This window comes from Polypterus senegalus, chromosome 7 (genome assembly GCF_016835505.1).
Source record: "Polypterus senegalus isolate Bchr_013 chromosome 7, ASM1683550v1, whole genome shotgun sequence".
Lineage (NCBI taxonomy): Eukaryota > Metazoa > Chordata > Cladistia > Polypteriformes > Polypteridae > Polypterus > Polypterus senegalus.
The window spans coordinates 107,875,655-107,897,785 of NC_053160.1; the positions used below are offsets into that span (position 1 = coordinate 107,875,655).

Consider the following 22,131-nt stretch of genomic DNA (forward strand, 5'->3'; position numbering starts at 1 on the left):
TGTCCAGTAACAAAACTCCGCTAAGGTTCAGATCGGGGGGGCCATTCCTCCCAATCATGCCCTTCTAGATCTCACTGTCATTGTCCACATGAGCATTGAAGTCTCCCATTAGAACAAGGGAGTCCCCAGAAGGTGTTCCCTCTAGCACTCCCTCCAGGGACTCCAAAAAGAGTGGGTACTCCAGACTGCTGTTTGTTGCATACGCGCAAACAACAGTTAGGACACGTCCCCCCACCCAAAGGCTGAGGGAGGCTACCCTCTGGTCTATCGGGGTAAACACCAGTGAATAGGCTCCAAGTTGGAGAGCAATTGACAGCTCCAGAATGGTAGAGAGTCCAGTCCCTCTCAAGGAGATTGGTTCCAGAGTCTACGCTGTGCGTCGAGGTGAGCCCGACTATATCTAGTCAGAACCTCTTGACCTTGCGCACTAGCTCAGGCTCCGTCCCCATCTTAGAGGTGATATTCCTTGTCCCAAGAGACAGCTTCTGTAGCCGAGGATTGTACCGCCAAGGTCCCCGCCTTCGGCCACCACCCGACTCACACTGCACCCAACCTCCTTGGCCCCTTCTACAGATGGTGAGCCCATAGAAAGGGGGACCCACGTTGCCTCTTCAGGCTGTGCCCGGCTGAGCCCCATGGGTGTAGGCCCGGCCCCCAGGCACTTGCCATCGAGCCCCACCTCTAGGCCTGGCTCCAGAGGGGGGCTCCGGTGACCCACATCCGGCCAAGGGAAAACGCCATCCAAAGTTTTTATTCTTTATAGTAGGTTTTGTGAACCACTCTTTGTCTCATCCCTCACCTAGGACCAGTTTGCCTTGGGTGACCCTACCAGTGGCATAAAGCCCCCGACAACAGAGCTCCTAGGATCATTGGGACACGCAAATCCCTCCATCACAATAAGGTGACGGCTTGAGGAGGTGTTAGTCTTTGTAATTTTGTATTTTATTCTTGTGCTTTAATAAATACTCTACATGCTTTTAGTATTAATTTGGTCTAGATTCTTATATGTTCTTGTCTGAAAGGTATAGGTTGGGGAGGTGTCATCTTAAGGATTTCATTGAAAGGCTAGGCAGGGTTTGAGATGTTAATTATAGGTCTGTGAGACAATGGCCTGAAACAGGTAACTGAACTTGGTGAAGTCTCAACACCAGGTGCTAGGACCACAGATTGGCAGGGTGAAACTGCAGGGTTTCCCTAAGTACCCCTTCAGGTTCAGATTTAGACAGGTCTTACGTGAGATCCTACTTTGGCCAGTATAAAATTTTGTAGTTGCTGCCTGATGAGAATTGTGGTCCCCATTTTGGCATTGTATTTTTGGTTGAGTACCTTAAGTTGGACCAATGCCAACACACAGCTATTTGTTGTGGATTGGTAAACAAACAGACAAATTATAATGGCAATTTAAATGTTCTTTGTTTGATTTTATGATAATTAGGTTTACAAGCCATCAAAAAATTGTAATTGCTATAATTTAAATTACATTACTATTCCTGTTGTATAAATTACAGTATGTTAATAATAATAACATCAATGAAGGAGAAGTACTGGAGAAGGAACAATAAATACAACGTAAACTGCTCAATATAAAAACTCTCAGCCTCTGTGACCGAAAAAGGTTAAATAAAGTAAAACTTACTAGAGCTGTAAGGAATCAAATCGCTATTGTTAACATTGTACTAGCGAGAATGGCATGAGGCAACTTTTTTAAACCTCACTGAAGTTAACCAGCTCATGTATGCAACAGCTTCAATCATAGCTGGTGAGGTAAAGGAGAAAGCAATGCCGAAGACTGTATATAAAGAACTGGCATGGAAAAGAAGGATTCAGAATAACATTGAATCATATTGTAAAGATCTAGCTGTAATAGCTGAGTTTTAAAAAGGATTCACAACATGCCATGTCAGAAAAAAGTAGATTATAAAAAGAAGAACTTCAAAGCGGAACAAGAAAACATCGACATACTGGAGCAAAATGTAAAAATGAAACTCCAGGCAAAAGCTCAACAATTTAGAAGGTATATCAAGAGAAGAAACCACTACCATCAGAATAAAACCTTTAATGAAGATGCTGAAAGGTTTTATTGTCAGTTGAACAATCAAAAGACTGATGTTACTGAGCCACCTTCTCAAGAACCAGTCACAAGCTTCTGGTGTGGAATCCTCAAAGATAATGTTGTCCACAATGATAAAGTGACTAGGATCGAACAGGAGAAGAAGAACCATGATCATGTAAGATCAGAAACATGGAAAGACCTCACAGTAAATGAGATAGCTAAAGTCATCAAGCAAACTCATAACTGGAAAGCTCCTGGGCCAGATAAGCTACCAAACATCTAATTTAAACAGCTAACTGCTCTTCATGAACATCCTACAAGAGTACTAAATGACATCATGAGTGACCCAAGAGGTATTCCTTTGTGGTTAACATCTGGGACCACCTTCCTACTTTCGAAGGGCAAGAACACCCTAAGAAGATCCTAAGAACTATCGTCCTATTAGTTGCCCACCAACAACATAAAATATTGACAGCTGCACTAATCAACAGAATATAAAACCGCTTACTGAACAACTGCATCGTCCCAGACAAACAAAAAGGGTACATGAGCATGTGGAGGATGTAAAGATCAGTTGTTGGTATGTAAAATGGTTGTGGCTTTGGCTAAAAAACATATTAGAAATCTAGGTATGGTGTGGTTTGATTACAAAAAAGCATTTGATAATTTGCTTCATACCTGGATAGTCAAAGTTATGAAGATATATCGAGTTTGTCCAACTATTACTCGATTTGTAGAAGTGTCAATGAAAGAGAGGAAGACTGAAATGTGACTGTATTACAATGGTGGTCACTTGAAAACTGGAAACATCGCTTTAAAATAAGGAATATTTCAAGGTGATTCGCTGTCCCCCTTGTTGTTTTGTCTAGCATAGTTGATTTGAAGTCAACGATAATAACAAAGTCAGACACTTATTTTATATGGACTAATTGAAACTGTTTGCAAAGGATGAGACTAGCTAATCAAAAGTCAAAATATCCATCTGAATTACCAGACAGTTATTAGAAATATAGACACGAATGAGACGTGTAAGTACCTGGGTGTAGAAGAAAGAGATGGTACTGATAACACTCAGATGAAAGAGAAGATCAGGATATGTCGAATTCTTCAGATTCTCAAGACTTAATTAAGTGCTAAAAACAAAATCATAGCTATCAACGGCCTAGCTGTTCCAGTCGTATCATATAGTTTTGGTATAGTTGACTGCCTAAGAACAGATGTTGAGAAGATGGATAAAAAAAACAGAAAGTTCTTGACTATCAGAGGTATCCATCACCTGAATGCTGAAGTCAAAAGGCTTTACATCAAGACGGTGGTCGAGGACTTATTGAACTAAAGTCTGCCTATGAAGCATTCATCGTCGGCCTAAGTGAGTACATTAAGCTAGATAAAGACTGGTTTAATAGGCTAGTTAGAGATCATGATGCTGGCAAATCTAAATATTTTGTCCAAAAAGAAACCGAAAAAATCAAATAGAAATACTTAAGGCAAGAGACTGAAGCCTAGAATATGAAACTTAAGCTAAAAAACATCTGTAAAGATAAAATACAACTGCTGAAGAGCAAACCACTACATGGAAAATTCTTTCAAGACTTGGAAAGATCACTTGTCGATAAGCAGGCATCTATGCAATGACTTCACAGTCTAAAAGGAGAGACAGAAAGCTTAATTATGACAGCACAGGACAAGACACATAACACCAGGAACCATCAGAAGAGCATCTCAAAACAGCCAGTAGATAGCAAATGTGGACAACAACAACAACAACAACAACATTTATTTATATAGCACATTTTCATACAAACAGTAGCTCAAAGTGCTTTACATATTAAAGAATAGAAAAATGAAAGACATAATTATAAAAAATAAATCAACATTAACATCGAATAAGAGTAAGGTTCAATGGCCAGGGGGGACAGAAAAAACAAAAAAACTCCAGACGGCTGGAGAAAAATAAAATCTGTAGGGATTCCAGACCATGATACCGCCCAGTCCCCTCTGGGCATTCTACCTAACATAAATGAAACAGTCCTCTTTGGATTTAGGGTTCTCACGGAAGGGCTTGATGATGATGATGGTCACGTAGACTTCTTCCTTTTAATCCGTCCATCATTGTTGGAGCATCATGAAGCTTTGAGTAGGTGGAGGTGGCGCAGGCCACCACCACAAAGAAACCGGAAAAAGAAACAGAAAAGAGAGTAGGGGTCAGTACCGATTTTAGAGCCACCATGAATAGTTGTTATGATGAATTGAACATACAGAGTATCAGGATTAAGTTAAATTACGATTAAAATGAAGTTATAAAAAGGCCATGTTAAAGTAATGTGTTTTCAGCAGTGTTTTAAAGTGCTCTACTGTATCAGCCTGGCGAATTCCTATTGGCAGGCTATTCCAGATTTTAGGTGCATAACAGCAGAAGGCCGCCTCACCACTTCTTTTAAGTTTTGTTCTTGGAATTCTAAGGAGACACTCATTTGAGGATCTGAGGTTACGATTTGGAATATAAGGTGTCAGACATTCCGATATATAAGATGGGGGAGATTATTTAAGGCTTTATAAACCATAAGCAGAATTTTAAAGTAAATTCTGAATGACACAGGTAACCAGTGTAGTGACATCAAAACTGGTGTGATGTGTTCTGATTTTCTTTTCCTAGTTAGGATTCTAGCAGCTGCATTCTGCACTAGTTGCAAACGATTTATATCATTTTTGGGTAGTCCTGAGAGGAGTGCATTACAGTAATCTAGTCGACTGAAAACAAACGCGTGAACTAATTTCTCAGCATCTTTCAGTGATATAAGAGGTCTAACTTTACTTATGTTTCTTAAGTGAAAAATGCTGTCCTAATGATCTGATTAATATGTGATTTAAAATTCAGATTACAGTCAACAATCACCCCTAAGCTTTTTACCTCCGTCTTGACTTTTAATCCTAATGTATCCAGTTTATTTCTAATAGCCTCATTGTATCCATTATTGCTGATCACTAAAATTTCAGTTTCTCTTTATTTAACTTGAGAAAATTACTATTCATCCATTCTGAGATACTAGTCAGACATTGTGTTAGTGAATCAATAGAATCGGGTCATCAGGTGCTATTGATAAGTACAGCTGTGTGTCATCAGCATAGCTGTGGTAGCTCACGTTGTGCCCTGAGATAATCTGACCTAACGGAAGCATGTAGATTGAGAATAACAGCGGACCCAGGATAGAGCCTTGTGGAACACCATATTGGATATCATGTGTCTTCGAGTTGTAATTCCCACAACTAACAAAATATTTTCTCCCTGTCAGGTAGGATTCAAACCAATTTAAGACACTGCCAGAGAGGCCCACCCATTGACTAAGGCGATTTCTAAGAATGTTGTGATCAATGGTGTCAAATGCAGCACTCAGATCTAAGAGGATGAGAACAGATAAATGGCCTCTGTCTGCATTTACCCGCAAGTCATTTACTACTTTAACGAGTGCAGTTTCTGTGCTGTGATTTGTTCTAAAACCTGACTGAAATTTATCAAGAATAGCATGTTTATTTAGGTGGTCATTTAACTGCATAATGACTGCCTTCTCTAGAACTTTACTTAAGAAGGGCAGGTTAGAGATGGGTCTAAAATTTTCAAGAGCGAGGGTCAAGATTATGTTTCTTAAGTAGGGGTTTAACTACAGCAGTCTTAAGACAGTCTGGGAAGACCCCAGTATCTAGTGACGAATTTACTATGTCAAGAACATTATCAATTAGCACGCCTGATACTTCTTTGAAAAACCTTGTTGGTATCGGGTCAAGGACGAGGTGGAGGGTTTTAATTGAGATATTATTTTTGTAAATCAGGTAAATCTATCCTAGTGAAAGAGTTTAATTTGTTTATAACAGGATGTTGGGGTTTAGGGGATCCTTAGTGTTGGGGAGATATACTATGTTATTTCTAATATCATTAATTTTTGATTGAAAATACAGCGACAGCCTCACAGGTTTCACTGGAAGCACTTAGGAGGCATTCCTTTGAGCTACCTGGGTTTAGTAGGCGATCAATTGTTGAAAATAAGACTCTAGGATTACTAGCATTGTTATTTATAATCTTGAGAAATAGCAGCGTCTCTCAAGACGGACAGTGTTATTGTATTCTGTTATTTTGACTTTTAATATTTCGTGGTGGATAGTAAGTTTAGTCTTCCTCCATTGACGCTCAGCTCTACGGCATGTTCTCTTTAAATCAGACACTCTTTGGGTCTTCCATGGTATACCAATGCTAGAAGATTTTTTCACTGTCTTTTCAGGTGCAACTATGTCAACAGCAGCTCTCACTTTAGAATTAAATCTTTCCACCTTACTATTTACATTGTCCTCGCTATTATAGCTGGCACTATAAACGGACTGATTGCTTAAAATGTTTGTAAGTTTTAAAGCTGCTGCGAATCAAAGAAGCGTTTTTAACAATATGCTTCTCATGAGTGTTTTTATCATTATTTCTATATTAAAAGTAGAAGAAAATGGTCTGATAGACCAATATCAATGATCTGTTTTATATCAACTTTCAGTCCTTTAGTAATCACTAAGTCTAATGTATGACCTGCTTTATGTGTAGGCTGATTTATGAGTTGTCTCAAATCAAAAGAATCCAGGAGGTTCATAAATTCTTTTACTTTTAGATCACACTGATTATCTATATGAAAATTAAAGTCGCCAACTATTAGGAGTGTGTCATAATTAGTAATTAAAATTGACATTAAGTCAGAGAATTCCTCAAAAAACGACGCGTTATATTTAGGAGGTCTATACACGGATAGTACTAGAACTTGAGAATCTCCATGAATAACAACGGCGAGATACTCAAAGGACTTGAACTTACCAAAACTGACATCTTTACATTTTAATCGCTCGAGTAAATGTTAGCCAATCCGCCCCCTTTTCCCTGGCGGTTTGCATGAGTAAAACTGTAATCCGGAGGCAGATTCGATTAAAACTGACGCGCATCTGAATTCAGCCATGTTTCATTTAGTGCAATAAGATCTATTTTTTATCACTAATAAGATCGTTGATAAAAAACGTTTTGTTAGTTAAAGCTCTGACATTTAATAGTGCCATATTTAATGTTTCGGAGGTGCAGAGATGAGTACTATGTGCGTTATTGTTATTTGGAATAGGAACTAAATTATTATTATTAGCGCTCTGTGTGTATTTTTGTTTAATCTGTGATCTGTTTTATAGTTTTAATACATTGTTCCTCTAAAATAGTGATTTTAATTAGATTATTGGAGTTTATGCCGTATTTCCTAGGTTTTCTACGTGCATTGAGATTGCTTATTACAGTATTAATGGTGTGAACTTTAACGGAAGACTCTATTAAACATTCATCATGTCCTGGCACAGCAGTATTATTTCGGAAGGGGTTAAGAGCAGAGATAGATAGTCAAGAAAACGAATTACCTTCGATATGTTTTCGGAGAGGACCCGGCGAAACTGTTCGGATGCAGGCCATCACGCTTGAAGAGACGCGCCTTTCCAAAAGAGATTCCAATTGTTGATGAAACCGACATCCTTCTTCTTGCAGAAACCCTGTAGCCAGTTGTTCAACCCTAGCAGACGACTGTAGTACTCGTTGGATCGTCTGACGAGAGGTAGTGGACCCGAAACGAAGATTTTTGCCGATGGGGTCCTCTCCTTCGTGTCTTTAATCAAAGCTGCGAAGTCAGCCTTCAGGATTTCTGATTGTCGGTGCCTTATATCGTTTACGCCGGCATGCAAGACGATTGATCCAACTGCCCTCTCCTTGTGTTTCTCGTAGACTGCTGGCGCACGTTTCATTACATCTCGGACACTAGCACCGGGAAAACAAGAAACAAACGATTTTGCATTAGGGCATGTGACATTAAGGTTTCTAACGATGGAATCACCTACCACTAATACATCACCAGGTGCTGAAGGCGAAATGGGGATGCGGAGAGGGTCAAACCGGTTCTGAGATAAAATGCTCGCCTGTGCCGATGGAGGTGCTCTGGCCTTGAACCCCCGCCTGCATAGCTGAAATCCACCGAGGTCAACAGCGCGCGCTCCTACGAGACGCGGGGTGAGGTCGGCACAACGCGGGGTTGATGTTTCGCCGGTTCCAGATGGCAAGGACGGTTTATCCAACAGCCGGGCCTTCAGATTTCTCAGGTATTTCCGTCGGGACAGGAGTTTCTGAATCTTTTCATCAAGTGCTTGGAGTTCCTCAATTACGATTTCAACGCGAGTTACCCCACTGTCGGCCATTTTCTACTTCGTGCCCTAGGAGAAATGAGAGAGAGAGAGAGAGAGGTTAGAGGGTAGACTATGCAACAAGGCAGAAGAGGATATTAGTCATAAGGTTGCAGGCTGTACAACACTTGTACCTACTGAATATACACAGAGACAGGTACACTGGACTATGTGCAAGAATCTAGGGGTACAAGTGCCAGATAGGTATTATGAGCACCAGCCAGAAAAAGTTGTGAACATCAACAATATCACCATCATGGGGGATGTTCCAGTAACAACAGATAGAACAATCCTAGTGAATCGTCCATTAAACAATTCACAGGTACAGTATGTCATCTGGACCAACGGCTTTTCCATTCTTCATACTTTTCATAGCTGTCCTTACTTCATCCTTGCTAATCCATTGCACTTCCTGATTCACTATCTCCACATTATCCAACCTCTCTCTTATTCTCTTCATTCATCAGCCTCTCAATTATACCACTTCTTCTTCGCCATCCTTTTCCTCTGTATACTTTCCTGTACTTCCACATCCCACCACCAGGTTTCCTTTTCCTGCCTGTCTTACCTCCTCCCTATACTCAACCTTGTAGTCTTCCTTTTTCAACTTCTACCATTTGATCCTTGGCTCTGCCCTCACTCTCCTCCTCTTCTTGCTCTCCAATGTCATTCTACAAACCACCATCCTATGCTGTTTAACTACATTTTACCTTGCCACTTTGGAATCTTTAATCTCCTTCAGATTGACTCTTCTGCAAAGGATATACTCTACCTGTGTGCATCTTCCTCCACCCTTGTACATTACCTTATGTTCCTCCCTCTTCTTAATATATGTATTTGCCACAGCCATTCCCATCCTTTTTGCAAAATCCACTATCATCTGACCTTCTTAATTCCTCTCCTTGAGACCAGACCAACCCATAACCTCCTCATCTCATCTGTTCCTTTCACCAACGTGTGCATTGAAATCCACTCCAATCACCACTTTCTGTCCCTTGGGTACACTCTCCATCACTTCATCCAACTCACTCCAGAAATCTTCTTTCTCATCCATTGCACACCCAACTTGTGGGGCAAATGCACTAACAACATTCGTCATTACACCACCAATTTCCAGCTTCATAATCATTACTCTGTCTGACACTCTTTTCACTTCCAAATCACTCTTGACATACTGTTCCTTCAGAATAACTCCTACTCCATTTCTCTTCCCGTCCACACCATGATAGAACAATTTGAATCCACCTCTGATCCACCTGGTCTTACTCCCGTTCCATTTAGTCTCTAGCTAAATATATATACAGTGGTTTGAAAAACTATTTGCCCCCTTCCTGATTTCTTATTCTTTTGCATGTTTGTCACACAAAATGTTTCTGATCATCAAACACATTTAACCATTAGTCAAATATAACACAAGTAAACACAAAATGCAGTTTTTAAATGATGGTTTTATTATTTAGGGAGAAAAAATCCAAACCTACATGGCCCTGTGTGAAAAAGTAATTGCCCCCTTGTTAAAAAATAACCTAATTGCGGTGTATCACACCTGAGTTCAATTTCCGTAGCCACCCCCAGGCCTGATTACTGCCACACCTGTTTCAATCAAGAAATCACTTAAATATGAGCTGCCTGACACAGAGAAGTAGACCAAAAGCACCTCAAAAGCTAGACATCATGCCAAGATCCACAGAAATTCAGGAACAAATGAGAACAGAAGTAATTGAGATCTATCAGTCTGGTAAAGGTTATAAAGCCATTTCTAAAGCTTTGGGACTCCAGCGAAACACAGTGAAAACCATTATCCACAAATGGCAAAAACATGGAACAGTGGTGAACCTTCCCAGGAGTGGCCGGCCGACCAAAATTACCCCAAGAGCGCAGAGACTACTCATCCGAGAGGTCACAAAAGACCCCAGGACAATGTCTAAAGAACTGCAGGCCTCACTTGCCTCAATTAAGGTCAGTGTTCACGACTCCACCATGAGAAAGAGACTGGGCAAAAACGGCCTGCATGGCAGATTTCCAAGATGCAAACCACTGTTAAGCAAAAAGAACATTAGGGCTCGTCTCAATTTTGCTAAGAAACATCTCAATGATTGCCAAGACTTTTGGGAAAATACCTTGTGGACTGATGAGACAAAAGTTGAACTTTTTGGAAGACAAATGTCCCGTTACATCTGGCGTAAAAGGAACACAGCATTTAAGAAAAAGAACATCATACCAACAGTAAAATATGGTGGCGGTAGTGTGATGGTCTGGGGTTGTTTTGCTGCTCCATGACCTGGAAGGCTTGCTGTGATAGACGGAACCATGAATTCTACTGTCTACCAAAAAATCCTGAAGGAGAATGTCCGGCCATCTGTTCGTCAACTCAAGCTGAAGCGATCTTGGTGCTGCAACAGGACAATGACTCAAAACACACCAGCAAATCCACCTCTGAATGGCTGAAGAAAAACAAAATGAAGACTTTGGAGTGGCCTAGTCAAAGTCCTGACCTGAATCCAATTGAGATGCTATGGCATGACCTTAAAAAAGCGGTTCATGCTAGAAAACCCTCAAATAAAGCTGAATTACAACAATTCTGCAAAGATGAGTGGGCCAAAATTCCTCCAGAGCACTGTAAAAGACTCATTGCAAGTTATCGCAAACGCTTGTTTGCAGTTATTGCTGCTAAGGGTGGCCCAACCAGTTATTAGGTTCAGGGGGCAATTACTTTTTCACACAGGGCCACATAGGTTTGGATTTTTTTTTCTCCCTAAATAATAAAAACCATCATTTAAAAACTGCATTTTGTGTTTACTTGTGTTATATTTGACTAATGGTTAAATGTGTTTGATGATCAGAAACATTTTGTGTGACAAACATGCAAAAGAATAAGAAATCAGGAAGGGGGCAAATAGTTTTTCACACCACTGTATATCTAATATATTGACCTTTTTTCTCTCCATCGTTTTGGCTAACTCTCTCCCCTTACCAGTCATAATGCCAACATTCAAAGTTCTTATCCTCAGTTCCACTCTGTTTATCCTCGTCCTCACCTTTTTCCTTCGGACGCATCTCCCCCGTCTTCTTCTCCTATTTCGGCCAACAGTAGCCCAATTTCCACCAGCACCCTTTTGTCTAACAATACTGGTGGCGGCCATTGTGAACCTGGACCTCAACCAATCTGGTATGGAAATTTGTATTGCTGTCCACATGTTGATTTTCAAAATTTTATACCGGTTGCCTTTCCTGACTCAACCTTCCCTATTTGTCTGGGCTTGGGACCGGCACAAAGAAACAGATTGGTTTATGCATCTCCCAACTCTGGCTCCCAAATAAGATGAGGCTACTCTTTATATTCTGCATCTCTAGAGTACTTCTGGTGTCGCACCCTAGTGACCCAGGAATTCTTCCAGGTAAGGTGGCAGCCCTCATACACCCTGTGCCCTTTCGTTTGGAGTATGTTTCAGCCAGGCAAGAATAAGTGTAAGAGTATGATTTTTTATATATATATATATATATATATATATATATTATGATTACACATAATAACTGAACTGTAAGTTTTCTAAAGAGGCAATCACAATTGGAATGATGTTAAAAACATTGAAGGCAGAGGATGATCTTGGATTTAAATGACTTACCGAACTGTGGCACAAGATTATATGCAAAGGGACACCTTCTGAAGACACAGGCTCAGTTTACGATAAAAAATTTTTGAACAATTTAATTTACTTATCCAATTCACACTGACTCCGTTCTACATTTCAATGCTTAAGGAAGAATTAAAAACTGCAGGTTCTGTAGTTTTGGTCTTCCATGGTAATTTCTTAACATTCATGCACCAGTGCTTCCTAGTAATTTTATTTTAGTTTTGTTAATAAGCTGTAAATATTCCACATACAGTGCATTAATTTTTCATTAACATTAGAAATACTTTTGTGACTTAAAAGCACCGCTAAGAGCAAAGAAGCAGATGCTTACCCACAGCTCCCGGTATGTACCAGCTGTTACTCTCTGAATTTTGCTCCATTGAAGTATCAGATATAAAAGCTCCATGTCTGTATTGTCTTTTTCATTTTTAATGGGTAGGCATATATGATCAACCAAACTGACACCGTGTATCACTCAACTTTGTGTATTCTCAGGCAAAACATAAACACTATGCGCAGAAGCTGGCAGAGGTACCTCAATATTCAATTTATTACTGGAAAACTTAGATGGAATGCCTGTAATGCACTCTTTTACTATCTTTGTGTAAGTGAAGTCTTTATTATGCTTAGTCAGGATCCATGTACTTGGAAGGTAACACTTGTTGCTTGTTCTTATTGAAATAGTGAATGCCCAAGTATTTTCCTGCAGTGATTATCACATGTTTTTCAAGCCTAGACTGTAGTGAACAAGATTCATTAAAAGCATCATGAAACTAAGATAGTGGTGCCTCACTTTGCACTCTTATGATAGTGACTCTTTCATTGCAGGTCAGAGAGTTTAGCTTAGAATTTTGGAATGATAGCATTTGAAAAGCTTTTTTTTTCTTGTTCATTCACCATTGAAATGTCAATTTTCCTCCTGATAAAGACACTTTTGCTGGTTAACTTTTGGGATGGCTAACTTAAATGATCAGTTTTGAATGCTATTTCCGGGCTAAATAGTAATAGTTTCATAATTGGGTACAATCACTGTAGATTTTCATGAAAATAAAATTTGAATGAAATTCATTTAGTGCAGCATATACTGGCTGATTCATATCTGTTAATAGCATCCATCCATTCATTTTCCAACCCGCTGAATCCGAACACAGGGTCACTGGGGTCTGCTGGAGCCAATCCCAGCCAACACAGGGCAGGAATCAATCCTGGGCAGTGTGCCAACCCACCGCAGGACACACACAAACACACCCACACACCAAGCACACACTAGGGCCAATTTAGAATCGCCAATCCACCTAACCGGCATGTCTTTGGACTGTGGGAGGAAACCAGAGCGCCCGGAGGAAACCCACGCAAACACGGGGAGAACATGCAAACTCCACACAGGGAGGACCCGGGAAGCGAACCCGGTCTCCTAACTGCGAGGCAGCAGCGCTACCACTGCGCCACCATGCCGCCGCCCCCCCTGTTAATAGCAAATAAGTGATTAAATTTCTCAAAAAGGAAGGCTTTAAAGAAATGCTAGCTAACTCAGGAACATTGCACATAAGCCAATAAATATTGTCACTGGGAGGATGGCAGAATTTAAGAGCACATTTAAAAAGGAGTAAATTTAAGCAGTTATATTATTGATAGTTGTGTTGGGTTAGAAAGAAAGCAAGCAGTGGACATAATGTGTTTTACGAAAACCGACAAATAAAAAGGATAGAGAGAAAAACATATTCAATAGGCAGCTTAAATAGTGTTAGTAAACAGAGGAACGAAGTAGTGAGTGCTTAATGTAGTAGTGAGAGCATCTGTAACAGTAAATAGAGGGGCTTAGAGAGGGACACTAAGTAATAAATAGGTACTATAGTTTATTAATCTCATAATTAATGTATATTTAATTTTAAAAGGGTTTAACTGTCACCAAAATACATTTTTGTAATGTGGCTGATACAATGCAACTCTGATAGACTGATGTACTTTTTGGATGCTGGCTTCAGCAAGGCTGGCTTCCAGAAATGCTGCATTTATAGGAGGTGTCAACTGATCCAACAACACAACCTCAGGGTTGATGATCTTGAGGACTAGAAGGTGGCTAGGCTGCATTAGAGTAAAGAACTGGAAAATTTTGCCCATGTGTCATTTAGGGAGACTGTGTACATTCCTAAAGTGGTGCAGAGGAAGACTCCACATAAGGGAGGTAGAAATAGGTGGATTACATTCAGAGGCAAGGTAAAGAGGTGTCTCCGGAAAAAAGAAGTAGTTATAGTATTGGACTCAGTTATTAGAGGGATTTAGATGCAGGTTTACTCCAGAAACAGAGAATCTCCTACAGTGTGCTTACTTCCAGTTGCACAGGTAGTAGACCTTCCAGTAAGGGTGTATGGGCTCGTGACCAGGGAATGAGAGGGTCCAATTGTCACTGTGAAATTGGAAAAAATAACATAAATAAAAGCAGGCTGTCAGTTCTTTGGACCTCTCCCACTGTAATTTGAACAGAAAGGCCAATGTATTGGTGAGGCACAAGAGTATGTTAGTTGAAGATTGTTGAGGGTGGGCAAAAACTTTAGGACAGGCTAGGTTTAAATCTTTGCATAAAGGGACAGGCAGTAGTATAAAAATAAATATAATATAAGTAAAATATACAGTAAGTCCTAGTCCACTGCTTAAAGGTCAAATACAGTAAAACTGCATGCCTTATAGCAGCTAAATAATAAGGAAGGGATGAGTATAACATAGATACGTACACATTGTTTAGGAATGACAGGCAAAAATGAAAAGGCGGGGGAGTTGCCATTTATTTAAAACAGTATTTGAATGCAAGTCTTTTTCAAGCACATAAGATGAAGCTTTCTGAGGATGTTTTGAATATTAATATTTATATAAATATTTATTTATTATGATAGATAGATAGATAGATAGATAGATACTTTATTAATCCCAAGGGGAAATTCACAAAATTATTACACATCTATTGACTATATTTATGTATCTAGATTGCTAATACCATACATTGCATCAATGTTCATATTGCTTACTACATGTCAATATATAAAACTTTGTCTTGTCTTTGCACAATGTCTTGTCTTGTTTGTGTTTTAATTTGAAATTTAATTTTAATTCTATTTTTTATTTATTTTTTAATTATTATTTGCACTTCATGTTGTTATACTGTTGACCCTGAGCTTTGCAATTTCGTCTATCTGTATACTGTACTTGTATATGGTTGAGATAACAATAAAGTTTGCTTTGATTTCACCATTTTAGCATAGTGTATAAGCAAAAAATGTGGTCAAAGTTTAATTTTAGTAAGGTGAATTTTTATCAGATGTGGTAAAGCCTAAATAAGATAAATAAAAGATGTATATATGAATGCAAGGCAACTGGATCTATACTGCAATAACCATATTATTTAGTGGTAATTGAAGGATTTTAGCAGAACCTTTGCAGACGCAAGTATTTCATCAGATAAATAAGAAGGGGAAATATGATTTCCTGAAAGTGTCCTAAAGTTGACCACTTCATCTAATGATTTCAGGTTTTTCAAACTATCACTACTGCACATCCAAGCATGCATTTTTCTCCTTGTAGATACTTACTGTAGTTCACATTACTGAATCATTTTACATAATACTAACTTTTAATTTTTGTTTGTTGCTACAGAACATGAAAAGCATAGATTATGCAAGAGTGCTGATTACATGAATCTGCACTTTAAGGTTAAGTGGCTGCACAATGAATATGTAAAGGATCTGTCAGCAGTGAAGGGTGTCATCCCAGACTATCCTGTGTAAGTTAAATGGCCTGGAATATTTAAATTAGGTTAGGATGTTGTGTTGTCTCACAATTGTTGTGACTAATATGAATGACTTTTTTGGCCCCCAGGTGGTTTGAACCATTTGTGTTGCAGTGGCTGGATGAGAATGAAGAAGTTTCACTAGAATTCCTACATGGAGCCTTGGAGCGAGACAAGAAGGATGGGGTTGGTATACTTACAGTAGTAATGTGTAAGGCAATAAAGTGGAAGCGGTTTGTTTATTTAAAGAATCAGTCCAGGTAATGGCTTCAAAATGCACTTTACTAAGGATATGTATGAAGAGAAAGCATGTAGTACATTTTATTTCTATACATTTTTAAGAAAAGATGTTGTTTAAAGTAAACAATTTAAATTACTTTAAAAGATTCAGAAGATAGGCTAAAACAGTTTTCTTGACTGCTGGGCTGGGACATGGGCTGCTGCTAGTGGGTCACAAGTTGCTGTTGTTTATAATAGTAGTGGGTCTCCTCTCTGATAATCTCACTTATCCCACACCACAACCAAACACCCTACCCCACACACTTTGACGAATGTGCATGATTTGCCCATCAGACAATGAATGCGCTAACAATCTTGCCAACTTTAGTAAATAGGAAACCAGCTTTGATGGATGTGCTTGATTCAGCAAGGAAGAACCCCATCCACTTTTTTTGGGTCTAGAAGAAACTTAAATGGAAAAAATGGGTCACTACAACAAAAAGGCTGAGAAACACTGGTCTAAAAATTTCTAAAAACCTAAACCGAAGTCTAATATTTAACATGAGAGAATTCTATAATTCTTTAATTCTTTTCATACATATCTGTCAAAAGAAATTATGACCTTTATACAGATTCTTTACCGGACGTGTTTTGATCTTTTCCATAACAAACTATGATACAGATCACATGGCAAGGAAAGAAAACCTATTCAAACACAAAGCCACTGATATCTCTTGTAACTCATCACACTCCACCTTTCCATTGTCCAAAATTCTTGTGTATAATAAATGCCTGGAACATACAGTGAATTTTCAAAATATTCAGACTTTTCACTTCTTGCACACTTTACTATTTTGTAGATTTAATTTTAAATGGATAAATTTGCCATTTTTGCCATCAATCTACACTCAATAATCCATAATGACAAAGTGAAAACCTGTTTTCGGAAAGATTTGCAAATTTATTAAAAATCATAAACTGAAATGTATTTATATGTGTTCAAACCCTTTGCTGTGGCATTCCAAATCGTGGTCATATCCATCCTGATTGTTTTAATTATTTGATTGGAGTCCGCCTGTAGCATATTGAGTTGATTAAAAATTATTTAGAAAGGCACACACCTGTGTATATAAGGTCCTACAATTCACACTGCATGTCAGGAAAAAAAAACAAGCTATAAAATCCAAAGAAATATCTGTAGAACTCCATTATAAAATTGTGATAAGACGTAAATCAGGGCAAGGGTATTAAACCATTTCCAAAGCTTTGACCATTCCCAAACACGTAGTGGCCTCAATAATTGTGAAATGGAAACAAGTTTGAAACCACCAGGAATATTCTTAGAGTTGGCTGTTCAGCTAAACTGAGTAACCAGGCAAGAAGGGCTTTGGTCTCAGGTGTGTCCAAGAATCCAACAGTCCCTCTAACAGAGCTTTGGAATTCCTTTGCTGAGATGGGAGAACCTGTCGGAAGGACAGCCATCTTAGCAGCACTCCCATCAAATAGGCATTTATGGTAGAGTAGCTAGACTGAAGGCACTCTGAAGTAAAAGGCATGTGACCAGTTCTCTGGTCAGATGAGACAAAAATTGAGCTCTTTTGACTGAACTCCAACCATATGTCTGGCAAGGACTAGGCACTGTACAGCAACTGCCTAATTACATCCCAATGGTGAAGAATGATGGTGGCCGAATCTTGCTATGGCAGGGACATGGAGAATGGTCAGAATTTAGGGATGTATAAATGCAAAATAGAAAAATTATTTATTTAAAATGAAATCTGCAACACAATAAAGGATACAGAAAATGAAGGGGTCTGAATATTTTCTGAATCCACTGCATCTACCAGATTTCATGAAAGCACTCATTCATAGATAGCATGATGTGAGTTTCACATCATGACCTTAAGAATTGTCTACATTATTTTCATGAATATATCTAAAAGTATTAGTGTTATTAGTTAGATATGGGCTGGTTGGGAATAATGATTTCCATTTATCTTGCCTTTATGTTATACATTTGTAATGATTTTTATTGTTTATATAGCTCCACAATATACATTATATGGAGTTGACAACAATAAAGTGATTATTACTAAGGCCACTATTTACTTTTTTAGAAAGGCTGCAACAGCAAACTGAAAGTGGAAACGTAATGCTACTTTGTAGTTCCTAACCCAGCAGTGCAGTTGGGATACTGATGCCAAATCTAACAATTAGAAACTGTTATTATGCATGAAATGATCACTAGTGTTCTCCCTTATCATGATCTGAGCAGCAGCATTATGACCAAGCTGAAAACTGACAATTGCAGATATGGGGCCTCATATATAAAACTTTGCTTAGATTTTACTTATGCTTGAAGGTAAAAAAAGGATGTATGCAAAAAAAAAAAAAATCAGACTTCCATTTATAAATCCCAAATCAACTTGAAGCTATGTACTTAAGAATTTGCCTTTAGCCACTTCGTTTTACCATCTGTGAACTTTGGGGTATTACTGACTGAAACGGAAAACTGCAAAAATATTATTTTTGTTGGTCTCTCTGTAGAGTCATAAATAAAAGAAAATACCAAGAGTTTAAGCAAATGACAGTAGCTTAGTGTGGAGAGCAGTGTGATGCTGAGGTATAAACCATTGTACGATTGCACTCAGATACTAATCCGGGTGGTTCGTCATGTGGTGGATGTGGCAATGTCCTGTAATCAGCGCAAGCTCCCAACCTCCTCTTCCTCCTCTTGTCATGCATTGCCCAGATTACCACTCGCATGAGTCGACACTGGCTGTATGCACAGACCTGTGATATATTTAGAACATTTTTATTGAACTTCTCAAGAGGTGTGCTCAAGAGGTCATTAAAGGCCTGGATCTTGGTTTTTATCCAGGACACTCGCAAGTCCAGACACAGACTCCTCACTCAGTCTCTTGAGTGCCCTGATCAGAGCCTCCATTGACTCCGCAAAGATCACAGCATCGTCAGCAAAGTCAAGATCCATGAATCTTTCTTTATCAACAGATGCCCCACAACCTTGCCCAACACCCAGTCCATACAAGCATTGAACAGAGTAGGAGCAAAAACACACCCCTGACGAACCCCAGAATCAACTGGGAAAAACGCAGAGGTCCTGCCTCCACTCTGCACAGCACTCACAGTACCAGTGTACAGGCTGGCCATGATTTCCAGCAACCTCGAGGGAATCCGGCAAACTCTCAGGATGTGCCACAGGGCAGCTCGATCAAACGCGATCGAGTTGAACGCTTTACGAAAATCGACAAAGGCTGCAAAGAAACTCTGCCAATATTCACGTTTGCACTCTATGAGAACCCTTAGTGCCAGGATGCGGTCAATGGTAGACTTCTTAGGCGTAAAACCAGACTGTTCCGGTCACTGGTAAGTGAACAAGTGATCACGGATCCTATTGAGGACGACCCTAGCAAGGACCTTACCCCCAAAAGTAGTGTTATCCCCTGTAGTTGCTGCAATCCAGGCGATCACCCTTCCCTTTCCAGGTAGGGATGACAAGTCCCATTTTCCAGTCAGTTGGGATGATGCCAGTCTCCCGAATGGAAGCAAAGATTGCATACAATGCCAGGAGGACAGCCTTACCTTCAGCTTGGAGAAGTTCACCCCAGATACCACAGATCCCTGCAGCCTTTTCCCGCCTCAGCTGGTTCACCACAAATGTAATCTCAGTGAGGAGGATCAGCCTCAAAAACCGTGGACCCAGAGATATCCAACGTCCCAGCCGGAGTATCAGCTTTAAACAACTGCTCAAAGTTACCAACCCAGCAGGTGCAACTGCAGTGTCATCCGTAAGGTCCTTTCAATCAGCCGTCCTGATTGCGACTCTCTGAAGACAAGGTTCAAATGTGCATAATGCTTTGATTCCTCTGTAAGCAGGACGTGGGTCGCTAGACCACAGACGGTGTGTCACTTGCTCACAGATTTCTCTAACAAACGCCTCTTTATCTGCCCTCAGAGCCCTCGCAGCCGTCCTTCTCAGTCCCCGGTACAGACCAGAGTTGCCATTGAGCCATGCACTGCGACTCCTCTTGATGATATCCAGGGTGCCCTGTGAGATGAAACACCTCCTTCTGGGAACACTGGTAACACCAACACAACCCTCAGCAGCCTTCAGGGTCTTGTCACAGAAGGTCTCCCACATCACATTAGGATCCTTAGTCGTACCGAAACCTGAAAGTTCCTCACACAAACTGTGTGCAAACTCATTAGAAACAGCCTGGTCTTGGAGCCTGGCCAAGTCCAGGCCCATTTTCCTAGTAGGGGGTAACCAACTGGACCTAAGCTGGATCCTAAGAGTAGCAACAACAAGTCTGTGGTAAGACTTCACAAACTGGGAACTTCTGTAGACCCTCCAATTTTGCAAGAACCTCCAGCGTCTGCCCACGAGGATATGATCGATCTCCTTCACCGCACCACCAGTATTGGAGTACCAAGTCCAACGATGCGGTTCAGGGCACTGGAACCAGGGTCCAGCAATTCGCAGCCGCTGATCTTTTACAAAGTCAAGGAACATGGAGCCACTTGCACCACAGTCACCAGACCCATGGGGACTGAGACAATCCTCATAGCCAGCCCTGTCAGTGCCAGTGGTTGCATTGAAGTCACCCATGACCAGAGAAGTGTCACCTTGTGGGCACCCATCAACCACCAAGTGAAGCTGCAAATAAAATGTCTCCCTCACCGAGACATCACTCACCACGGTCAGAGCATACACTGAGACAACAGACAAGGCACCCAGGGAGTGCCATAATCTGAGTCCCATAATACGCTCGTTGAAAGGAGTGACATCAGACACCATCAGAAGATGTATGCACCTACAGAGATCTGGCCAATCCCCGGTCTGTGCACCTCAGAGAGTGCCACCGCTGAAATGCTGAGTTTACGCAGTTCCTCCGACAGTAGAGGAAGATGATCATCTTACTGGAGAGACAAGGTGTTCCATGCACCTACCTGTATGGGCCGCCTCAAATTGGGACCCGAGTGCTGCCATGCAGCAGGCGATGCCTCAACACCACACCAGTTCTGATCCCCAACAGACCCGACCCTGTTGGCTCTCCAATGGTTTCGACTCTTCCGGAATGGGGCTCCCAAGGGCTTTCCCTCATCCCCTTCATGATGCGAGCAGCCTTCCTTTGGGCAGCTGCAGCAGAGCTACTCCTGCGGAGAGCAAAAAGAAGTCCTTTCTGTAGTCTCGGAGCTTTGTGAAGTTTTTTTACGGCAGCTGGAGTGCCATTCCTGCCACCAACCCCCATGGTTTCCCTGCAAGTTGGAAGAATACTTGCAGGACTAGATGCCGTTTAACGTCATATCCAGGACAAATCATCATTGTGATGCAAAAATTCATTGCAATCCCTGATAGCCTGTGTGACAGATAGGGGGAGCTATCACTCCCTTGAACCCTTGTCCAAATCGCCAGACACCAGATAAAAGTCAAAATGTTGACTTTATTAATACAGCACAGTGCACAAAGCACCCTCTCCTCCACAATACTCATTAATTTACTCAAAACAATCACAATAAACAATCCTCCACTCCCAGACGTGTTGCTCTCCTACCACCCAGCTCAGCTCGCCGTTTGGGATTTCCCAGAGTCCTTTTATAGTCCCTGACCCGGAAGTTTTCCGATCCCCAGTCCATGTGATCTTCTATCACTTCCGGGTCAGATCAAAGTCCTCTTCACCCCGGAAGCACGTCATTCCCCTTGTCCATGTGACTCTGACGTACTTCCGGGGTGTAGGATAAATAAACACTATTCCTCCCTGCAGCATCTCCTAGACGCCCCCATGGTATGCAGCAGGGCTGTGTATAAAAACTTCAATGTCTATGATGCCCTGTTTGTCTTCGGGGAACCTCCATACTGCAGGGAGGGCTCCACCTGGCGGCTTGGGGTTAACACCTGCTATTAGTGATATCTTCCAAAAGCGCTAATGCTGCCTTTGCCTGTTATGTCCTACAACACACAGCACTCTCGTTTTATAAATAAAACTGCCCAAAGGCAATTACCAATAAGCTTGTGCATTATGTGTAATTTCTTATGAAAGTTGAAGACAGCTGAATTAATAGAACATATCAGTTAACTCATAATCAGTTCAAATACATTGGAATGTAACACTGAAATGTGCAACAGAACTACATAGGATTTACAGATGATTTAAACTTGCTGTAACATTATGCCAATTTCATGTTTT

The 22,131-nt window shown here is 40.5% G+C and overlaps 1 protein-coding gene across 1 annotated transcript in view; it reads left to right on the forward strand.

Moving 5' to 3' along the window:
• LOC120532052 (protein unc-13 homolog B-like) overlaps positions 1-22,131 on the forward strand; it is an 812,076-nt gene that overhangs the window by 668,255 nt on the left and 121,690 nt on the right. Inside the window, exons 28-29 of the mRNA XM_039757963.1 lie at positions 15,571-15,697; positions 15,793-15,889. Coding sequence (XP_039613897.1) covers positions 15,571-15,697; positions 15,793-15,889 — 224 coding nt within the window. The remainder of the gene's footprint in view (positions 1-15,570; positions 15,698-15,792; positions 15,890-22,131) is intronic.